This window comes from Kogia breviceps, chromosome 1, assembly GCF_026419965.1.
Source record: "Kogia breviceps isolate mKogBre1 chromosome 1, mKogBre1 haplotype 1, whole genome shotgun sequence".
Lineage (NCBI taxonomy): Eukaryota > Metazoa > Chordata > Mammalia > Artiodactyla > Physeteridae > Kogia > Kogia breviceps.
In genome coordinates this window covers 59,081,409-59,098,707 of record NC_081310.1, presented here as the reverse complement: position 1 = coordinate 59,098,707, position 17,299 = coordinate 59,081,409, and the positions used below count along the sequence as shown (strand labels likewise).

The following is a 17,299-nucleotide window of genomic DNA, read 5'->3' as shown; positions in this document are numbered from 1 at the left end:
ATTTTACATAATTATTTTTACATTTATGAGAATTGCTTTTGTCCACATGGGCTTCCATAGTGAGCTTATTCTTCAACTGTTCCTTGCACAATAATTTGATAGTTTTTAAGCTTCACATTTTAACAAAGTGGTATTTTAAAGTCAGTATAGTTCCCTTTGGGGAATAGGAAACTCACATAAGGATATGTCTGTGGCTGAGTACTATTACTGATATTTTGTTCCTTGCAATATATATTTTAGTGAATAAATGGTCACACACATTAGCATTTAGGAACTTGGCTTAGTGATTACCTCTTTTTGAAAATTTCATAAATTACTACAAAATCTAAAAATCACTTCCTTCTCATGTATTTATTTCAGTTTCAATAACTGCTGTACCTGAGCCCATTTATTTCTAATAAGTATATTAACTATTCTGTTTGGAAAAGCTGATCTATTTTGACTGTAAGTTCCTAGTCCTGGTTTTCTTGTGGCAAGTAGAGAAAGGATCTGATCTCTCTTCTTCAAGGCCATCCTAGTCCATCAATAACTAACTCAATGCATTATTTCTTTTAAATAGTACCTTTCAGGCAGGAATATAAATTAGGTACATAGTTTGAGTCCCAGGAAGCAATGGGAAGAAGGAAAAATGACTAGGATCATATGAAACTTATATTTGAAAAATGCATATTTCACATAACTAAGAGTGATCATTATATCTTACTGGCTGTGTAAATCAGCACTTTTGTCCCCTTAAAGCATATGTAACTGCAGAACGGTAAGCCCATGGTTTTTTCACATGTTCATATAGCCCTTCAGAATAGTTTGGTCCAAGTTATTCAGCAATGTTCTCTTTAGAACTGAAATTAAGTAGTTGAAGCAACATATTTTGAGTTTTGCTTTTTTAGAGAGGTTATTCAAACTTTAAAGTCTCCTTCTGACATGCAGGAGACAAGAGATAGTAAGACACAGACTGGTTGGCAGCTAGCGATGTGGAGCCAAAGGATATGGCTTCCACCTGGAAAAGGCTCCCCTTCAGTCTGTCGGCAGAAACCCACTGCAAGGGGTTTAGGTGACTAAGTACTTTGCCAACCATAAAGCACAGATGCCACAGTCGTTGTGGTGGTGGTGATAAAATGCAGGGAGGGAAGGCGAACGATAACTTTCAGTTGGTACAGGAGCCACACGGACGTGGTATCACACTCAGGAGATGAAGATGAGTAATGCAGTGCTCTAGGTAATATAAAGTCTCAAATGCTTTAGTAGAGGGATTTAAGTGACATGTGAGTGAACAGTCTGTTCTCCAGCCAACTGCCAAACAGCATGTTTCTTCAAGCTCTGAAATAAAAGTTTCTAACTACAAAAGTCTTGATTTACAGGGAGAAAAAGAAGGAATTGGAACGTGAAGAATTATGGAAAAAATTGGAGGAGCTAAAGCTAAAGAAAGCTCTAGAAAAGCAGAACAGTGCTTACAACATGCACAGTATTCTCAGCAATACAACTGATGAATAAAAAAAGCCTTCCACCTCCGTTGGATAGGTGGTTTTGTACACTTTTTTGAAGTATGTAAAAATTATGAAACAAACCTCATCAGTATAATTAAAAGGCCAATTTTTTTCTGGCAACTGTAAATGAAAAAAATATATATGGACTAAACATAGCTCTGTGCTATATCATGGCCATAGTATATTGTAACCTTTGTCTAATCATTGATTTGTGTCACTCTTCTGAAGTTTCACAGAAATGAATGAACTTTATCATCTATGATATGAGTGAAATAATTATGGGAGTGGTAAGAATCATGACTTGAATTCTGTTTTTGGTTGTGTTGCACATAGATATAGTAGTCTGCTCTGTATATTTTTCCCTTTGATAATGTGCTTTTTCACATTGCTGCAGTCCTTAGTTACATCCTAGGAAAAAGACTTTCCTAAAATAAAACTAAGGTGTAATTCTTATCCTTCCCTTCATCTCTCCCAGAAATATGACGGAGGGAATTACTTGCCCTAAGCCTTCCTTCATAGAGATATTACTGTACTCTGGAATTTGAGCAAAAACTTAAATTTCCAGGCTTTTTAAAGCACAAATTATAAATAAAAGCTGGGAAAGTAAACCAAATTCTTCAGATCGATCCTTATGAACATCCCCCTTCATCTGCAACTCCCCAGAGCACTGAGCACAGATTAGTGGGGGCAGTGCCGTGAACACTCAGCCTGCCTCTCAGTTCATTCCTCCTCTTCCTCCCAAAGGCTGAAGGCAGGGCCTTTCCAGTCCTCACAACCTGCCCTTCTCCAGTACCTCCTGATGCAGGGATGGAGGCTTTGAGTCCCACAGTGTGGTGATGCAGAGCGCTCATTGTCTCTGCCTGGCTTTATGTAAAGGAAATGCAGTAGGCTTCCTCTGTGGGCTTCTGAAAAAGCTGACTATAGAGAAGTCGTATATGTTTCTACTTGGTCAAGTATTTTCTCACATTTTGTTATCAGAGTACCATTCCAATCTCTTAACTTGCAGTTGTGTGGAAAACTGTTTTGTAATGAAAGATCTTTATTGGGGGATTGAGCAGCATTTAATAAATCTATGTTTGTATTTTGCCTTACCTCAACTTTGCTTTTTTCAGCACTAAGGTTAGGTGCTCAGAAGAAGGCTGCCCCCCCCTCAATCATACATATATACATACGTACGTACATACATACGTGTATATAGAGAAACTTTTAAGGCAAATTGCAGGTTGTACACCAGTTAACGAATAGGAAGATTGTGTGCCAGAGTCGAGTGTTCCAGCCATTTACCAAAGTATATCTGTTGTATAGAATTTTCACATAAAATTCTAAGTTCTTTCACATAAAATTCTAAGTTCTAGGATATCCTTCCATCTTCCTTCATGTCTCTTTTGTTTGGAGGATGGGTTTAACTTACCTTAAATGTGTGTACATATATACATAGTTTTAATTGAAATAGACCCATGGGATTTCCCTGGTGGTCCAGTGGTTAGGACTCCATGCTTTCACTGCCAAGGGCCCGGGTTCGATCCCCGGTCAGGGAACTAAGATCCACATGCCGTGTGGTGCAGCCAAAATAAAATAAAATGAAATAGACCTAGGAGGATAAATCTCAAAATCTATAATAAGTAATAATAGCACTATTTTTATGGGGGCAGGGAGATTGTTGTTACAAAGTTTTCAACTACTGGTGTCTGCTTCTACTCTTTCACCTCCATGAAAAACAACTCTAGCACACTATTGCTAGGTCACTGTGAAAGCACCTCGTTCTGCTCGCTGTGAAACCAGGAGAAACTCCTCTTCCTTTCGAGACGTGGCTCATATTTTATGATGCTCTCAAATGGCCGCCACCTCAGCCGTCCAGGCCCAGTGCTCTTGCCAGATGCTATACACTCACCTAAGGCCGGCCGGGATTACTGACAACTGGGGACAGCACACGGAGAAGGAAAGGGTGACCCGGCTACAGAACACAGCAAAAGGCAAGGTGGTTGGGTCTAAATGTCTATTTTGTGGACAGTCTAGGCATACATTTCTTTCACTGAAGAGCAGCCAGAGTAGATTGTGGCAGGCTGCAGCTAATAGTTGTTGTTGAAGAAAGAGCTAGAAATGCCCACTTCCTGATTAATTAGCTACTTACTCGAAAGCACATTCAAGAGGTCTCTCAACTTTCTACAGTACAGGAAGTACAGTTTTAATATGTACGTTGGAGCAAATTTTGTTAGCTATTTAATATTAAAGTGGTGTGTCATCTTTAGAGAGAATTTAAAAATACACATACCTGTTTTTCAGTGCTGTTAATGTAAGCTTTAATGCTTGGCTTTGCATTTGCCTTACAATACGATTTTATAAAAGAGACAGGACCTAAAAAAAAAAAAAAAAAAAAAAAAAAAAAAAAAAAAAAAAGACAGGACCTAGGCTAAAGTTTGAATGTACCTGCTTCTGTGCCATAGAAAAATAGGGACTATTTCCTTACACAAATTCACCTTTAATAATTCAACCAAAAACCACAGTTTCTTGCTGTTAAGTTAGACATGAGATTAAAATTGCCCCACTCATACATTTGAGTTGTTCTCTTTGAATTATCTAAAACCAGGTTACAGAATTGAAGAAATGCTACCAAGTCCTCTTTGGAGGCAAAGGGCATGTAAATAATTTAAAACTCTGGAAATAATCTTCATAACCTTAAATCAGCCAATGGCTACCATGTGAAAAATACCCAGAGGGTACTCATCTCTGTCACAGGCTGGGCTGAAAGCTCTGAGGGTCATACTGAGGGCCCCTTTCTCAGATGGGTGGGAGGTTTGTAGGACAGGAAGAGCTAACACAGCTTATTCATGGGGCTTTATTGTGACTTCCTGACCACCAGCCATCTATCGCCTGCCCACCTTGCCCTTCCCTGGACGTGGTCATGAGGTACCTCGGGAGTCCAGACCCGTCCATCATGGAAGTCCAGGCTCACACTCCCTTTTATTTGGAGGTCACGGAATGAAAGCGTACTGGTGCCTACTGATTTAGCAGATATGCATACTGCCACACTGATTCCTTTTGTATTAACCTAACTTTTATTCACCTATTAATGAAATCATCAAAATACACTGAGTAGGCACCTACTGTGTACACATGTCCTAGTGTTTTTGTATATTAATCAGTCCGAACTCATACCTGCATCAACCAATATTCTAGCCAGACAGGTAGGTGGCTAGTCAGTCCACAAGAGATCTAATTACTAGTTTTTCTAGTAGCTTTAAAAAAAAGTCTCATTTAATATTTAACAAACGAGAGCATGTCAGGGGCTGGCAGATGGCACCAGAGACAGGGGTTTTGCGTTTCTCACACACGGTACACCGGTTCCACAGCATGTCCTCCACACCCGAAGAGTCAATGGTGGGGGAGAAGAGAATCACACTCTCCTCTGTCCATTTAAAAAGATCTCAAGGAAAAAAACCTAAGGTCAGAGCCTTAATCATCCTGTTAGACCTTAACTATACACCAAACCGAGAAGGAAGGCAGCTTTCAAAAACCTTCAGGAAACTGGATTATATCTAATTCCATCTTCTACAAACCCTATTCATGTCATATGTCAAAAAATGTTCATTAATCATTTAAATACTTAACAGTTAGGTCATCCATTGGATCTGTTCCATTGGGCTCTAGACAGCCTGTCTCTCTGAGGACCAGTTAGAAGCTGCAGTGTGACAGGCAGGCCCCCAGCAAGGCCCGTTTCTTCAAGTGAGGACAGGATTGCTGGCAGCTAGGTTTACCAGAGCAGAAGTGATGAGAACTTCCATGAACTCGGGCAGTCCTACGAACAACACAGTCGACTTCAGCTTATGTGGTTCGTTGCCTGACCTCTTTTTTTAAGGTATCTCTTCCTAATTTTGATCATCCACTTCACACTCAGTTTGGCAAATTCTGCAGCTTTAAATAATGCCAAGAAGGCCCCACAGAGAAGAGCGATCGTGTTCCAAGGATTGGCGGTGATTATCTGCAAAACAGAAACAAACACAAGTTTTTCTGTTGGCTTCCATTTTTGATTTTCAGTGTTATTGTCAAAGAGCCCCTCCAATTATTGAGGCAACAAGAAAAACAACTGGTTTCCAAAACTGCCATAACTCCATACTTTGTCCATAGCTCAATTTGAGGAGAAAAATACTAATCCCTCCCTACAATAAAGTGATCCTGAAAGAAAAAAAAAATTTTCAAAAAGCTCTGCACAAATAAGGTACTCAGTCCTGAGCTTTAAATTTCTGGCCTAACCCACAGTGTGACTGACCTTGCTTTGACACAGATCTCCCCCCAACTACACACCCCATCTGTACGGTCAGTTCCTGTTTGCTTCCCATCTCACAGTGACTCTCACCTCCCTTCCCATCCAGTCCAGCGACTGCCTGTCCTCCACTCACCTCATGGACTCCTGCCTGCAGGTGGGCCCCTCCAATTTGCCCTGCCTGGGACGCTTTCCTCCCACCTCGGGTTACTAATCCTTCCAGGTCCCTCACAGCTTCCTCTGACCGCTGAGCCAAAACCCTCTCAACTTGAGCAGAGAGATTTATCCCACAAACCCCTCTGGCAGGTCCTTACTGTCTGGAATTACTTCCTTTACAGCCCAGACGGTTTTCTCACTGACTGTGCAACTCCTTCAGGCCGAGGTCATGGCTTGTATGTCTGAGTTCCCCGCTTGGTAAACACACAGCACTTCTAAGACCCAGTTCAGCAGGGTGACCTCAGGCCCACATATGAAAGTTACACCACCACCACCACCACCATTTAGGACAGTTGTGAAGCTGAGGGACGATGCAAGTCAGTCGGCCTCGAGCTCAGGGCTCTACTTGGCCCATAAAAGGACTTCATACTGAACACAGGTTAAAAAACGTTGGATCACACGTTTCATGTGTGGAGCTGAAGGCGCTCATTCTTGCACGTGGAGCCTTGATTCAGGGAGTCTGCACATGCCTACGTGTACACGGCCCAGCCAGGCCACGACTAACAGCGGTGGTGCGATCATGGGGCACACCCACGTCACAGAGACCCTCCCTGTTTGAGCCTCAGGTTTGAAATGTCTTCCCCCAGCCCACGAGCACATCAGGACATTTTGTGATGATCTAAACAACAATCAGTATCAGATCTGGGACTGGCTCTGGTAAATGGCGTCTCACGAATGTTCTTTCGGCAAAGCCGTCCCATCACCCCTCCCCTTCTGAGATGGTAAGTCTGGGATCCGGCATTAATTGATGCTCTCTTAATTTCTGATTAGTACCTATGTGCTCTGACTTACGACATAAAAAATGACTCTCATCCTACAGAGAACCAGTAAAGAAGAATGGCTTCCAAAAGCAGTAATCTAGGTCATTAGCTTAATGCTTTCTACTTAGTTCATTCACTGTCACTACTCAGCAGCTATGCTGGACTAAGCACTGCACTGGACACCAGATAAACGGTGAACAAAGACGAAGCCCTCACATTCACAGCGACGACAGTCCAGGGTTAAAGACGAGATCCATTAAACACAAATGATATAGAAAATGAATGTCATAAATACAAAAGACACAGAGATCTGCGCTATGACAGAAGATGAGGATGGCCTGCAAGGATGCACCAAAACGCCTCGGGGTGGGAAGTTCCCTCTCAAGATCGGGGATAATACTCACGTCTTGGACTTTCTGGATGAAAGGATCTTTCCATTCAAAGACCACAAAAAACAACTGAGCACTTTTTTCGGCCGCTGGCCTCTGGTCAATGTAGTTAACCACGCTGGTCTAGGTAGAGAGGAGAGAAAACAGTATTACACCGCTTCTGCGTCCCTTCCTGGCCAGGGCCACGGGGAAGGAGATGGCAGTTAGCGGAGCTGAGACCTCGGCTCTCCTCACACCATCTTTTGGAGGGAGAGAGCCAAAAACCTCCTCTACACGATATCCTGAGACTGGGCCCAGAGCCAAGGCTTTACGTTGGTTTCCATTGTTCTTTGAGGAAACGGACAGGATCTGGGGTGCACAATAGGTGTTTTGGATTGTCACTGAAATCTGTCGCTAGGTATCTGTACTCCTGATTAAACCATTTTCAAAGTACTGTGTAAGACTCACAACTAAAAGCCATAAAAATCCCACATTTCAAAATACTTGACCTGAGGAGCCGAGTATTTCAACCCTTCCAGTCTGCAGGGACGAAGTACAGCCTCGCAGTTCTGCCCAGCTGAGCACTCCCTGTAAACACGCGGTGAGCAGGCATGCTTGGTGAGGCCTGCTTACAGTTTCTGCAGGGGCTGCGAGGTGAAATGGAGAGCAGACGGGTTCCAGAAGTCTGGCTGGGCCATCATCTGGTCTGAGCCTCTGCTTTGCTCTCATAAAATGGGGAGACAGAATGCCATTTGGGGGGACATTTTTTGTCTACTGAGTTGTAGAGAGGCTCTCATGAAACAACACACAGGAAAAGCATTTTAAACTTTAGAACATGATATAAAAACATTTAAAAACTTTTTAAAAATTTTTGTTCAAAAGTTCACATCCCCCACCAAAGACTTCCAATGCAGATGATGCTGAGAGGCACACAAACATTCTACAGGCTCACGGGGGTCTGGCCCTCTGCTTTCAGATCACAGCTGGAGCTACCAGGAGAGCTGGGGTAGCCTGGGGAGACCTAACTGTAAGGTGAACACACCGAGTCTCCTTTCTCCGCTGATCTGGGGGCCGCATGAGAAAGAACTTGGAGTTCTTGGAGAAAAGTGTGGCATAAAAGTCCAGGAGATGACAGTTATCTTACAAAATACGAATATTTTAAGGACCTATTGCCAGGGGGTCGTCACTGCCTAAGTCAGGAAAAAAGCCCTATCCCCCTGAAGAAAACTGGCTTCAAGCCGTTCCCAAAGGCGTCCAATCTGGAATCGTCCTAGGAGCGCAGAGTGGGGAGGGGCAGACCCGGACGAGAGCCCGGCTTCCATCCGCCCTGTTGGTTGGACTGGGCCCTTCTCCAAGCCAGCCCCTTCCTAAAGCTGCCCCTCAGAGTCCAGCCCAAATGGAAAACCTCCGAGGAGGAGGAGGGGATGCGAGAACAGAGCTGTCTCCTCGCTGCCTCTGCAGGCACCCAGCCACTGACACATGGGATGGCCAGGCCCTGGGCAGGGATGCTGGCGGGATGGCAGCACCCCTGCAGAGGTGGAAGCCCCACAGGCAGGGGTGCGGCCTTGCTTTGGGTGGTGACTGCCTACCAGCCCTGCTGAGGCAACCAAAATGTCCTGTCCCTCCCATCCCTTCACCCCACCATGCCACGCCTTTTTCCAATGTCCTCTCCAGATGCCCCCAGGATCACGGCCTATCTCCTGGCCCCAGGTCAGGAGGCTGAAAGCTTTTTGATCACACTTTCCCATTAGTAAAGAATTCTGAGCACGTCCCAACATATTTATAACTTTCTTAGAAGTGACATACATTACTATTATTGTTCTAATGTTACATGCATTTTAAAACATTCAAAAATAGAGAAAGGATGAGGTGTTAAAAATTAATACAAAAAGAAGGGCTTCCCTGATGGCACAGTGGTTAAGAATCTGCCTGCCAACTCAGGGGACACAGGTTCGAGCCCTGGTCTGGGAAGATCCCACATGCCACGGAGCAACTAAGCCCGTGCGCCACAACTACTGAGCCTGCGCTCTAGAGCCCACGAGCCACAACTACTGAGCCCGCTTGCTGCATCTACTGAAGCCCGCTCACCTAGAGCCCGTGCTCTGCCAACAAAAGAAGCCACCACAATGAGAAGCCTGCACACTGCAACGAGTAGCCCCTGCTAGCAGCAACTAGAGAAAGACTGCACCCAGCAACGAAGACCCGATGCAGCCAAAAATAATTAATCTTTAAAAATTAATACAAAAAGAAAGCTAGTATTTTCCTCCTGTGTCCCAATGGATCACCATGCACCCCACACTCCAGAGGCTACCATATCCAGTCTCTGCCCTGCAAACGGTCAACTTTTTTATGCAGCTGCCAGCCTCTCAGAGTGCGGCAGGGCAGGGGAGTAGAGCAGCTAAAAACAGGCATCAGATTCAGCCACGTGAGGCGCCACTCTGTAAAACGCTCCGCCGTGTGCACTGTGAGGGCTGCAGCGACAAAGGGAAAGGGCCTGGGGTGTGCCCTGCCTGCAGAAGAACACGCAGACTCCCAGGCACCGGCTCCGCTCTCATCCTGGCGAAGGCCTCCTCACCCCAAAGACCCTGTGCACCGGTCACCCCCTCTGCGAAGCTTCCCTCCACCCTGCACTCAAGGGTGGAGTCAGTGGCCGTGCGAAGCGAGCCCAGCGCCACCTACCTCCTGCCGGAACTCCACCGCCTCCCGCCCATCCTCCTCCTCGGTCTTCACCAGGGACATCTTGACCCAGGTGCGGAAGCCCCCCGAGAACTTCCAGCCGGAATAGGCGCTCTCACAGGCCTGCATGAAGCCTACCCTGTCTGGGCTTGGAGGGCAGAGAAGAAAGGTCCACGTTAATCAGGCGGGATGCGAACGTGGCCAGACTCAAACTCCAGCCCCTATGTCAAGCCGGTTTCTCTGCTGCCCGGCCGGAGAAGCCCTCCCCACTCCCACGCCCCCTCCCCAGCACCTGCTCCCGGAGCAGCTGGCCCCGCGTCCGCCCCCAGCACCTCGGAGAACTCGGTTTCAGCAGCCCTGGGGTGCCCTCACTGGCCCTCAGCCTCCCTGAAGGCCCAGAGAAGGGAAGAGCCTTCCCCAGGGAGCTCTCAGCCAGGCAGGACACCACAACACCCACTCAGGACGGTGCAGGCGTGGCAGGATCGTAACGCACGCGCAGGCAAGTGGCAACCACGTGGTGGTACTGAGGACCCGCACAAGAGGAGCAGAAAGGGGCTGGGCAGGCAGGGGACATGGCCAGCTTCAAGCAGGTAAGGGAGAGGGAAGTCTAGGTGGCAGAAGGTGCCGAGGAGGAGGCCCCGGGCTCCAACATGGGCAGGATTGGGGCGCTGGGGTGTGAACGGCGGTGGCAGCTCACGGCCTCGTCAGCTGGGCGAGCGGCCTCCTCTCTGCCCTAGCTGCCGCCCAGCTTCCTTGAAATGGAGCCTCAGGGCCACGCAGGACCTGGAGGGATTGAGTCACCCTCGCTCAGGCCTGTGCCGAAAGCGCTTACACGGCCCACGACACGAGCACTCTGGGCCCAAGGTGGCACCACACACGAACAGGAAATTTCATCCTCCTGCTAGAAACGTGTGGCAAACAGGCACTGAGGCCCTCACGCAGGGCTGGGACCCAGTTCCCGGACACCGTGGGGAGCCAGGCCCAGGGGAGGGGCTGCCCTCCAGGGGACTCACAAAACCCTGTCCTCGGCAGCCCCGGCCAGGAGCAGTGGACCCCACCAACCTCCCTCCAGGACTCAACCAGCGCTGCGTGTCGGGACACCGTACACCGGGCTCGCCTGACCTTGTGGAGAGGTCCTCCTCCAGGCCAGTGGCTCACCCACAGCCATGCTTCCCTGCACCCTCTGCCCCAGCCCAGGGACAGGCACGGCCGGAATGAGAAAATGAGTGTCGAGCAAGCCCGCCCCGAGCTCTAAAGGCCACCTTTGCAGGAACTCCTGGAAAGAAGAGAAGAGGAGGTAATCGATGGCGCTGAAGTCCTCGCTGCTCTGGTTCAGGCGGAACTGGAGGAAGACCAGCTCCCGCTTCTTCACCTCCCGGGGCCCCTGCACAATCAGGGCGGATTTCTGCGGAGACAAAGGCCAGAGTCTCAGCCAGGAGAGCCGCGTGGGTGCTCCTGACCTCGCCTCGGGCACACAGGGCTCCTCACCCCACCCCACGCCCAGGAACAGCATCTGGACCAGGCCTGACGGCAACCTGTCCTCCCGCCATGAGCCTCACTGGCTGGCAGTGCTGGGGAAGCTCTTTATTTAGAAAGGGTACTAACTTCCGTCTGGTATAGGTACAAGTGTTTTTTTCCAGTTTGTCACTTTCCCATTAATTGTTCTAATGCCATTTGTTCTATGAAGCTCTAAAGGTGATGTAATGAAATTTGTCAATCTTCTTCACAGCTTCTAGATTTTGCTTGCTAAGGGAAACCAAAATTATACCAATATTCTCCTGTATTTCTTCATAGCACTTTTTAAAAAAACTTTACATTTAGATACACAATATGCCTGCCTTTCAGTTTTGTCTATGGTACGAAATAGGGATCTCACTCACTACCCAAACAGTGGGCAGACGCAGGTTTGACCCCTGAATGTTTACTCATTCTGGTATCTGACTGGGCAGGTCCCCTCACTTTACTCCCCACCCCATCCCCAAACCTGGCAGGGTTATTCTGTATACATGCTCTTTTTAAAAAAATTAATTTATTTATTTTTATTTTTGGCTGCGTTGGGTCTTTGTTGCTGCACGAAGGCTTTCTCTAGTTGCGGCGAGCGGGGGCTACCCTTCATTGTGGTGTGCAGGCTTCTCATTGCGGTGGCTTCTCTTGTGGCAGAGCACGGGCTCCAGGCGTGCAGGCTTCAGTAGTTGTGGCTCACAGGCTCTAGAGAGCAGGCTCGGTACTTGTGGTTCACGGGCTTAGTTGCTCTGTATCATGTGGGATCTTCCCGGACCAGGGCTCGAACCCGTGCCCCTGCATTGGCAGGCAGATTCTTGACCACTGCGCCACCAGGGAAGTCCCCACATACTCTTTTAAATGTACTTTAAAACCAGCTTGTTAAGTTCCATGAAAAAATTCAACTGGGGCTTTTAACTGTGATGATACTGGATTTACAGATTAACTGGGGAGAAACATCTTTACATCTACTTTTATAAACACTCTACAAGATTTGAAAAGAGTATTCTGACAGGTACAGTGTTACAACATGCACTTATACTCTAAGTTTATTAATTGTGCCAATTCAATTCTCACTTCTTATCCTTACTACTTTCTGTCTGTTTGAACTGTGAATTTGAGAGACGTTGTTAGTAACACTCTAAGTTGATAGTATTTTCTATTTCTAACAGGTTTTGCCTGAGGAATACAAAGGGTATGCTGTTTTGCACATAAAAAGTTATGACTGTTAAGTCTTAGTGGGGAGAAGTGGAGTTTGAACCTCTTGTCCACATAAACAGCCTTCTTTTAACCCTTTGCATCTGGAATTCCATTTTAACTGACAGTAAAACTGCCATTCCACTTCTTCTGGTTATGGCTGCATTTTCCCAAGAGATCTCTGCCCATCTGTTCATTTTCCACCTTTCCACGACAGGTTAAATGGCAGCAGAGAATGCTAACTGTCCTCAGTTTGCACGATCCACTTCCTCCTGCAGAACCAGTGCTGCTTCCCCAGTTGCAGATTTTAGCAGGATATAGTCGCCCACTGGAGGTGCATTTCTGGCCTCAGATGTGGCCATGGGATGAAGTTCCTGGAACGAGCACAAAAGAGACTCACACAATCCCACGCCAGGCCCTCAGCGGGGAGCTGCCCGCCCTCTGCCGCTCACCTTCCTGAGATCGCGCAATGCACACGTGCCGGTGGGTCAGCACTGACCCCAAGGACCGAGACAGCGCCTGGGGATGGCAGAGTGACAGACAGAAGCCCTCACTGGCCATCCTGTGAGGCAGCACTGACCACACACACAGACGTCCCCCGAGAAAGAAACAGCCCTCTCTTATCTCAGCCGCTGTGTTTGTCTGGAGTGTTTGCTTTTGTACAGGAGCTTAGCCTGTACTCTGACCAGCATAAGTTGTTTTCCAGAACTGGAGTGCCGAGGGAACAACCACGTGAGGATAAGGCATCAGCTTCACATTTGGACACCGGGAATATGGCAGGCGGTGAGGAAACAGACATGGGTCCACAGGCTGGAAAGGCGGTGACCCTAACTGCCCCAGAGCAAGGCATTTGGTAAAAACTAAGGAGATTTAATTGAGGGTACAAGAGATAGAGACTAGAAAATAAATGAGAATCTGAAGACTGATGAAACAGGACCAGATGAGCCCCTTGGCTGGGATGCTTTCACGTGGGCTCAACAGGATATAAACAGCGAGAAGCTCACGTTTCTGCAGACATCTCACTGCAAATAAAGGGGCTGCAGGCGGCAGAAGGATAAGAACTGTTCAGCCCCCCAAGCTATACGGCCCAAAGCCACGGGGCCCCGGGAGGGCCTGTTTTCTAGTGTCCCCTCCGGAGGATGGGCCCAGAGGATCACAGCCAAGGCAGGCTCTCCCAATGGACAAGGCCAGGGCAATCCAGGACACAGGAGTCTCTGCCAAGGTGCAGGCCCTGCCACCCGCCTCTGCCTTCCTCCCGGGGGCCGAGGCAGGACACCTCACGGGTCCCACCCGAGGGGCTCCATCAGGCTTCGGGGGCCGGCTACGCTTCCTGCTCTTCCCCTTCCCTCAGGAGCTCCACTGGGCCCCTCTGCTCCTCCTCCACGGCTCCGCACCGTGTAGGGAGGGCACCCGGTACCCAGGAAGCGGGTAAGCTCCCTCTAGTTTGCGGCTCTGGACGGCAAGGAGCCCCAGTGGTGAAGACTGCCCGGGGCTGGAGACAGGTAACTGCAGTCAGCTTCAGTGTTCGTGGAAATGACTCCCCTTTTGTGCCCTTACTTCATGGGTTTCTGTAATACTTAAACTATGTAACTATTGTAACAGATACAACTGGCATGAAGAGGTTTGGGACCAGGGACTCCTAGTTAGCGTACTACTCAATGGGGAGCCGAGAGGAAAGACGGCCAGAGAGCCTGTACGTGCAGTGCCATCTAAGCGCACACGGGCATCCAGTCGGTACACGGGGAACGGAGAGAGCAGAGAATCCAGACAGACAGCGTTTGAACTGTATTATCTAGCTCTTCATTAAAATTTTTTAAAGTTCTTTTCCTTTTCATTTAAATTAGCTTCTGTTTCCCTGGAGTCCTTTCTGTTTTTTTCCTCTCCATCCTTTTATGTGGTTGGTTTCATGTAAATGTCTAGTAGCCCTTAATTCTCCATTCTTCTTTCTGAGTGAAGGGTTAGGCTGACTAAGTACAGGTCTGGGCTGTGGGTTTCTTCCTAACAAGCCCTCTCCGAGGCTCGCCCTTGCCTGGGGCTGACTGTAAGGACGCTCAGAGGCTGCGAGCAGAGAAGGCCAGCAGGCCAGGCGCTCTGCGTACTTCTCTTCTGGGAAGAGAGTCCTTTCTGATGGCTCTCTCCTTCCATTGTGGACGTCCAATCTCAAGTTCTGCTCTGTTTCTCTCTGCTGGCCCAATGCCCAAGCAGGGAACCTCCCCTTAGCTTAGGTAGAGAATGGCCCCAGAGCCTTTTGCCCGGAGCAAACACTGTCCCCAGCAGCTCTGCATGCCCCGGGAGGGCTAAAAGCCTGGCAGGCGGTCCTGTAATTATTATCCTGACCTGCCCTACAGCAGCCCTGCTCTTTAATGTGCTGACACAGAGCCAGCAGTTGGAAGGAAAGCTTTCACCTCTACAGCAGTCCTCTCCGGCATCTGTTTTAGGGCATGGGTTTTCTCTGATTTTGCTCCATCAACCTGACCCAGTGTGCTATTTATATTTTACACCAGTTCCTCAAAATTTCTGGTCCTCAGATGATACCCATCCTTGGTTTGCAGGGCTGTTATCGATATTTTATCTTATTCTATTTTTGCAAGAGTGGGAATCATTTCAGCAGGATTTTAGGAGGAGTTCTCGAACAAATATTAACGAAAATGTCTTAGTGGGATTCTTTCATCTCAAGGCCCACCTGTAGCTCCTTATCACCCAAAGGAGCAGGTCCTGCTCCACAGCAGACACACAAACTTTCCTCATTTGGCCGGTACATCTGTCCACAACTTCACCGTCACTGCCCTTCTGGGGGCACCTGACCCTCCAGAAACACCTACCTGTGGAATTTTGCTCAGAGGCACAAACAAACATGCTGTTTCCTCCCTTTATGCCTTGGTGCAGAGTTCCTCTGCCTAGAAAACCTTTCCTTCCTCTCTTTGAGCTGGAAAACTTACTCAGCCCTGTTCAATCCTTTTGGAAACAAGGATATGGGATGAAAAGGAGAAGATGTAAATATATACGAAATTTCTTCCCTGCCTCCAGAACCCTGTGCAGACGCTGCTCCCCGCGGCCATCCACTCCCCGGCTGCGCGGAGCCGTGGGTGACGGCAGGGCGGGGGTCCTTGTTCCCGGACCAGCGCTCCTTCTTACACTGGCATAGTTATTCCAAAATATGGATGCCTAGGCCCCACCCCCAGGAACAGTGATTCAGGTGGGCCCACATGGAACCCAGAATCTTTGCTTTCAGAAGGGATCCTGGCAATTCTGTAGGGCAGTCAGCTATGGGACACACTAGGCTGTGTCACACCAGCCCCACCCTGCAGCCCGCCACCCTTCCATCCAGGACAGGATCTCATCACTTTGTCGGGAATCCTGGAGGGTCACTCAGAGGAGGCCGAAGGCCCCACTGCCCTCCCTGAAAGCAGGTGAGCCAGCCACGGCCAGACTCCACTTAGGAGGAGTGTTTGCCAGGGGCCGAGGGCCCACACCGCAGCGGGCGGCAGGGGGAAGGCCACCTGGCAGAAAGAAGACTGGGGTCCTCAGGGTGCGAGGCCGACGGAGCACACTGCCCAGACCCAGCTTGGGAGACGAGAGTTACCAGGGTCTGATTGGAGAAGGGGTCTGTGTAGTTGATCCTCTGGGTGGTGCAGTTCATGTCTCCTGGCTGGCCGGGGCTCTTCAGAGGCGGAATGACCTCGTAATGGTGCTTACAGCTGAGCAGCTGGGCCTGACCAGGGTACAGGGCAATGCCTGGGGGACAAACAGGGAAAAGTGAACGGTCACAGTCCCTCACCACACCCCTAAAATCATGTCACATATATTTTTTCACACCCGCCAACCACCTAAGTTCAGGACTCCCTGGGTGACTGCAGACGAGGGAGAAGAAAAGTGTCACAGAGGATGGGGAGCTACACACTCTGCCCTCAGAAAGCCCTGCTCTAATGCAGGAGACATCTGCCCCCTCGGTAAGCCCCTCCCAGCCGGGGATGCAGCCTCCCCAGTGCCTATACCAAAACCCGCCCCGCTTCAGAACCCTGCTCCGCACCCTCCAAGGAGGGCTCTGAGACCAAGCCAGGCACTGCCAGGCCCCCCGCACCGCCAGCCACCTGCAAACTCACTGGGCAGCCCTCGGCTGCGGGACTCCCCAGGTCTCATTCTGTCTCGCATCTCCTGCCCAGACTGGGAGCTCCAAGTGTGCAAGTCGCTGCCCCAAATCCCTTCCCCACCCCCAGCCAAGGCACCTCGTTCAAAGCTCTAAGGACGGCAGCTGTTCTAGCCTCAATGGCAGAAACACCGAGAGCAGTACGTGGCCCCAGACTCAGGCAGAGTCAGACCAAGAGACCAGATAGAGAGAGTAAAACCCACAGATAAAGAGACAAAAGCAGGGGCTTCCCTGGTGGCGCAGTGGTTGAGAATCTGCCTGCCTATGCAGGGGACACGGGTTCGTGCCCCGGTCCGGGAAGATCCCACATGCCGCGGAGTGGCTGGACCCGTGAGCCATGCTGGGCCCGTGAGCCATGGCCGCTGAGCCTGCGCGTCCGGAGCCTGTGCTCCGCGCAACGGGAGAGGCCACAACAGTGAGAGGCCCGCATACCACAAAAAAAAAAAAAAAAAAAAAAAAAAAAAAGACAGAGAAGAGGAACAATCATGAAACAGGCAAAGGCAGGCAAGAGCACTGGGACCAGCACACCTGTCAAGAAGCCCCAGTCAGAGGGGACCCAAGACTCCGGCTCTGCCCTGTGAACAGGCCACCCGAGGGTCACTCGGGGGCATCCTGTGGTCAGAGCCTGAGCTCACAGAGCTCACCCCTCCCGGTCCACTCCACGCCGCCAGAGACCAGTGCCAGCTCCA

At 49.1% G+C, this 17,299-nt stretch overlaps 2 protein-coding genes across 3 annotated transcripts in view; one reads left to right on the top strand and one right to left on the bottom strand.

Moving 5' to 3' along the window:
- The window catches only part of PPP2R5A (protein phosphatase 2 regulatory subunit B'alpha), a 99,859-nt gene extending 97,284 nt beyond the window's left edge, over nucleotides 1–2,575 (top strand). Inside the window, exon 13 of the mRNA XM_059076193.2 lies at nucleotides 1,359–2,575. Coding sequence (XP_058932176.1) covers nucleotides 1,359–1,491 — 133 coding nt within the window. The 3' untranslated portion in view covers nucleotides 1,492–2,575. The remainder of the gene's footprint in view (nucleotides 1–1,358) is intronic.
- Nucleotides 2,576–3,764: 1,189 nt separating this feature from the next.
- The window catches only part of PACC1 (proton activated chloride channel 1), a 54,388-nt gene continuing 40,853 nt past the window's right edge, over nucleotides 3,765–17,299 (bottom strand). Inside the window, exons 4-8 of one of the 2 annotated variants that reach the window (XM_059076268.2) lie at nucleotides 16,047–16,198; nucleotides 11,029–11,171; nucleotides 9,770–9,914; nucleotides 7,127–7,234; nucleotides 3,765–5,463 (exon numbers count right to left, since the gene is read on the bottom strand). In XM_059076268.2, coding sequence (XP_058932251.1) covers nucleotides 5,302–5,463; nucleotides 7,127–7,234; nucleotides 9,770–9,914; nucleotides 11,029–11,171; nucleotides 16,047–16,198 — 710 coding nt within the window. In that variant the 3' untranslated portion in view covers nucleotides 3,765–5,301. The remainder of the gene's footprint in view (nucleotides 5,464–7,126; nucleotides 7,235–9,769; nucleotides 9,915–11,028; nucleotides 11,172–16,046; nucleotides 16,199–17,299) is intronic. The other variant, XM_067032034.1, reaches the window with a different exon arrangement.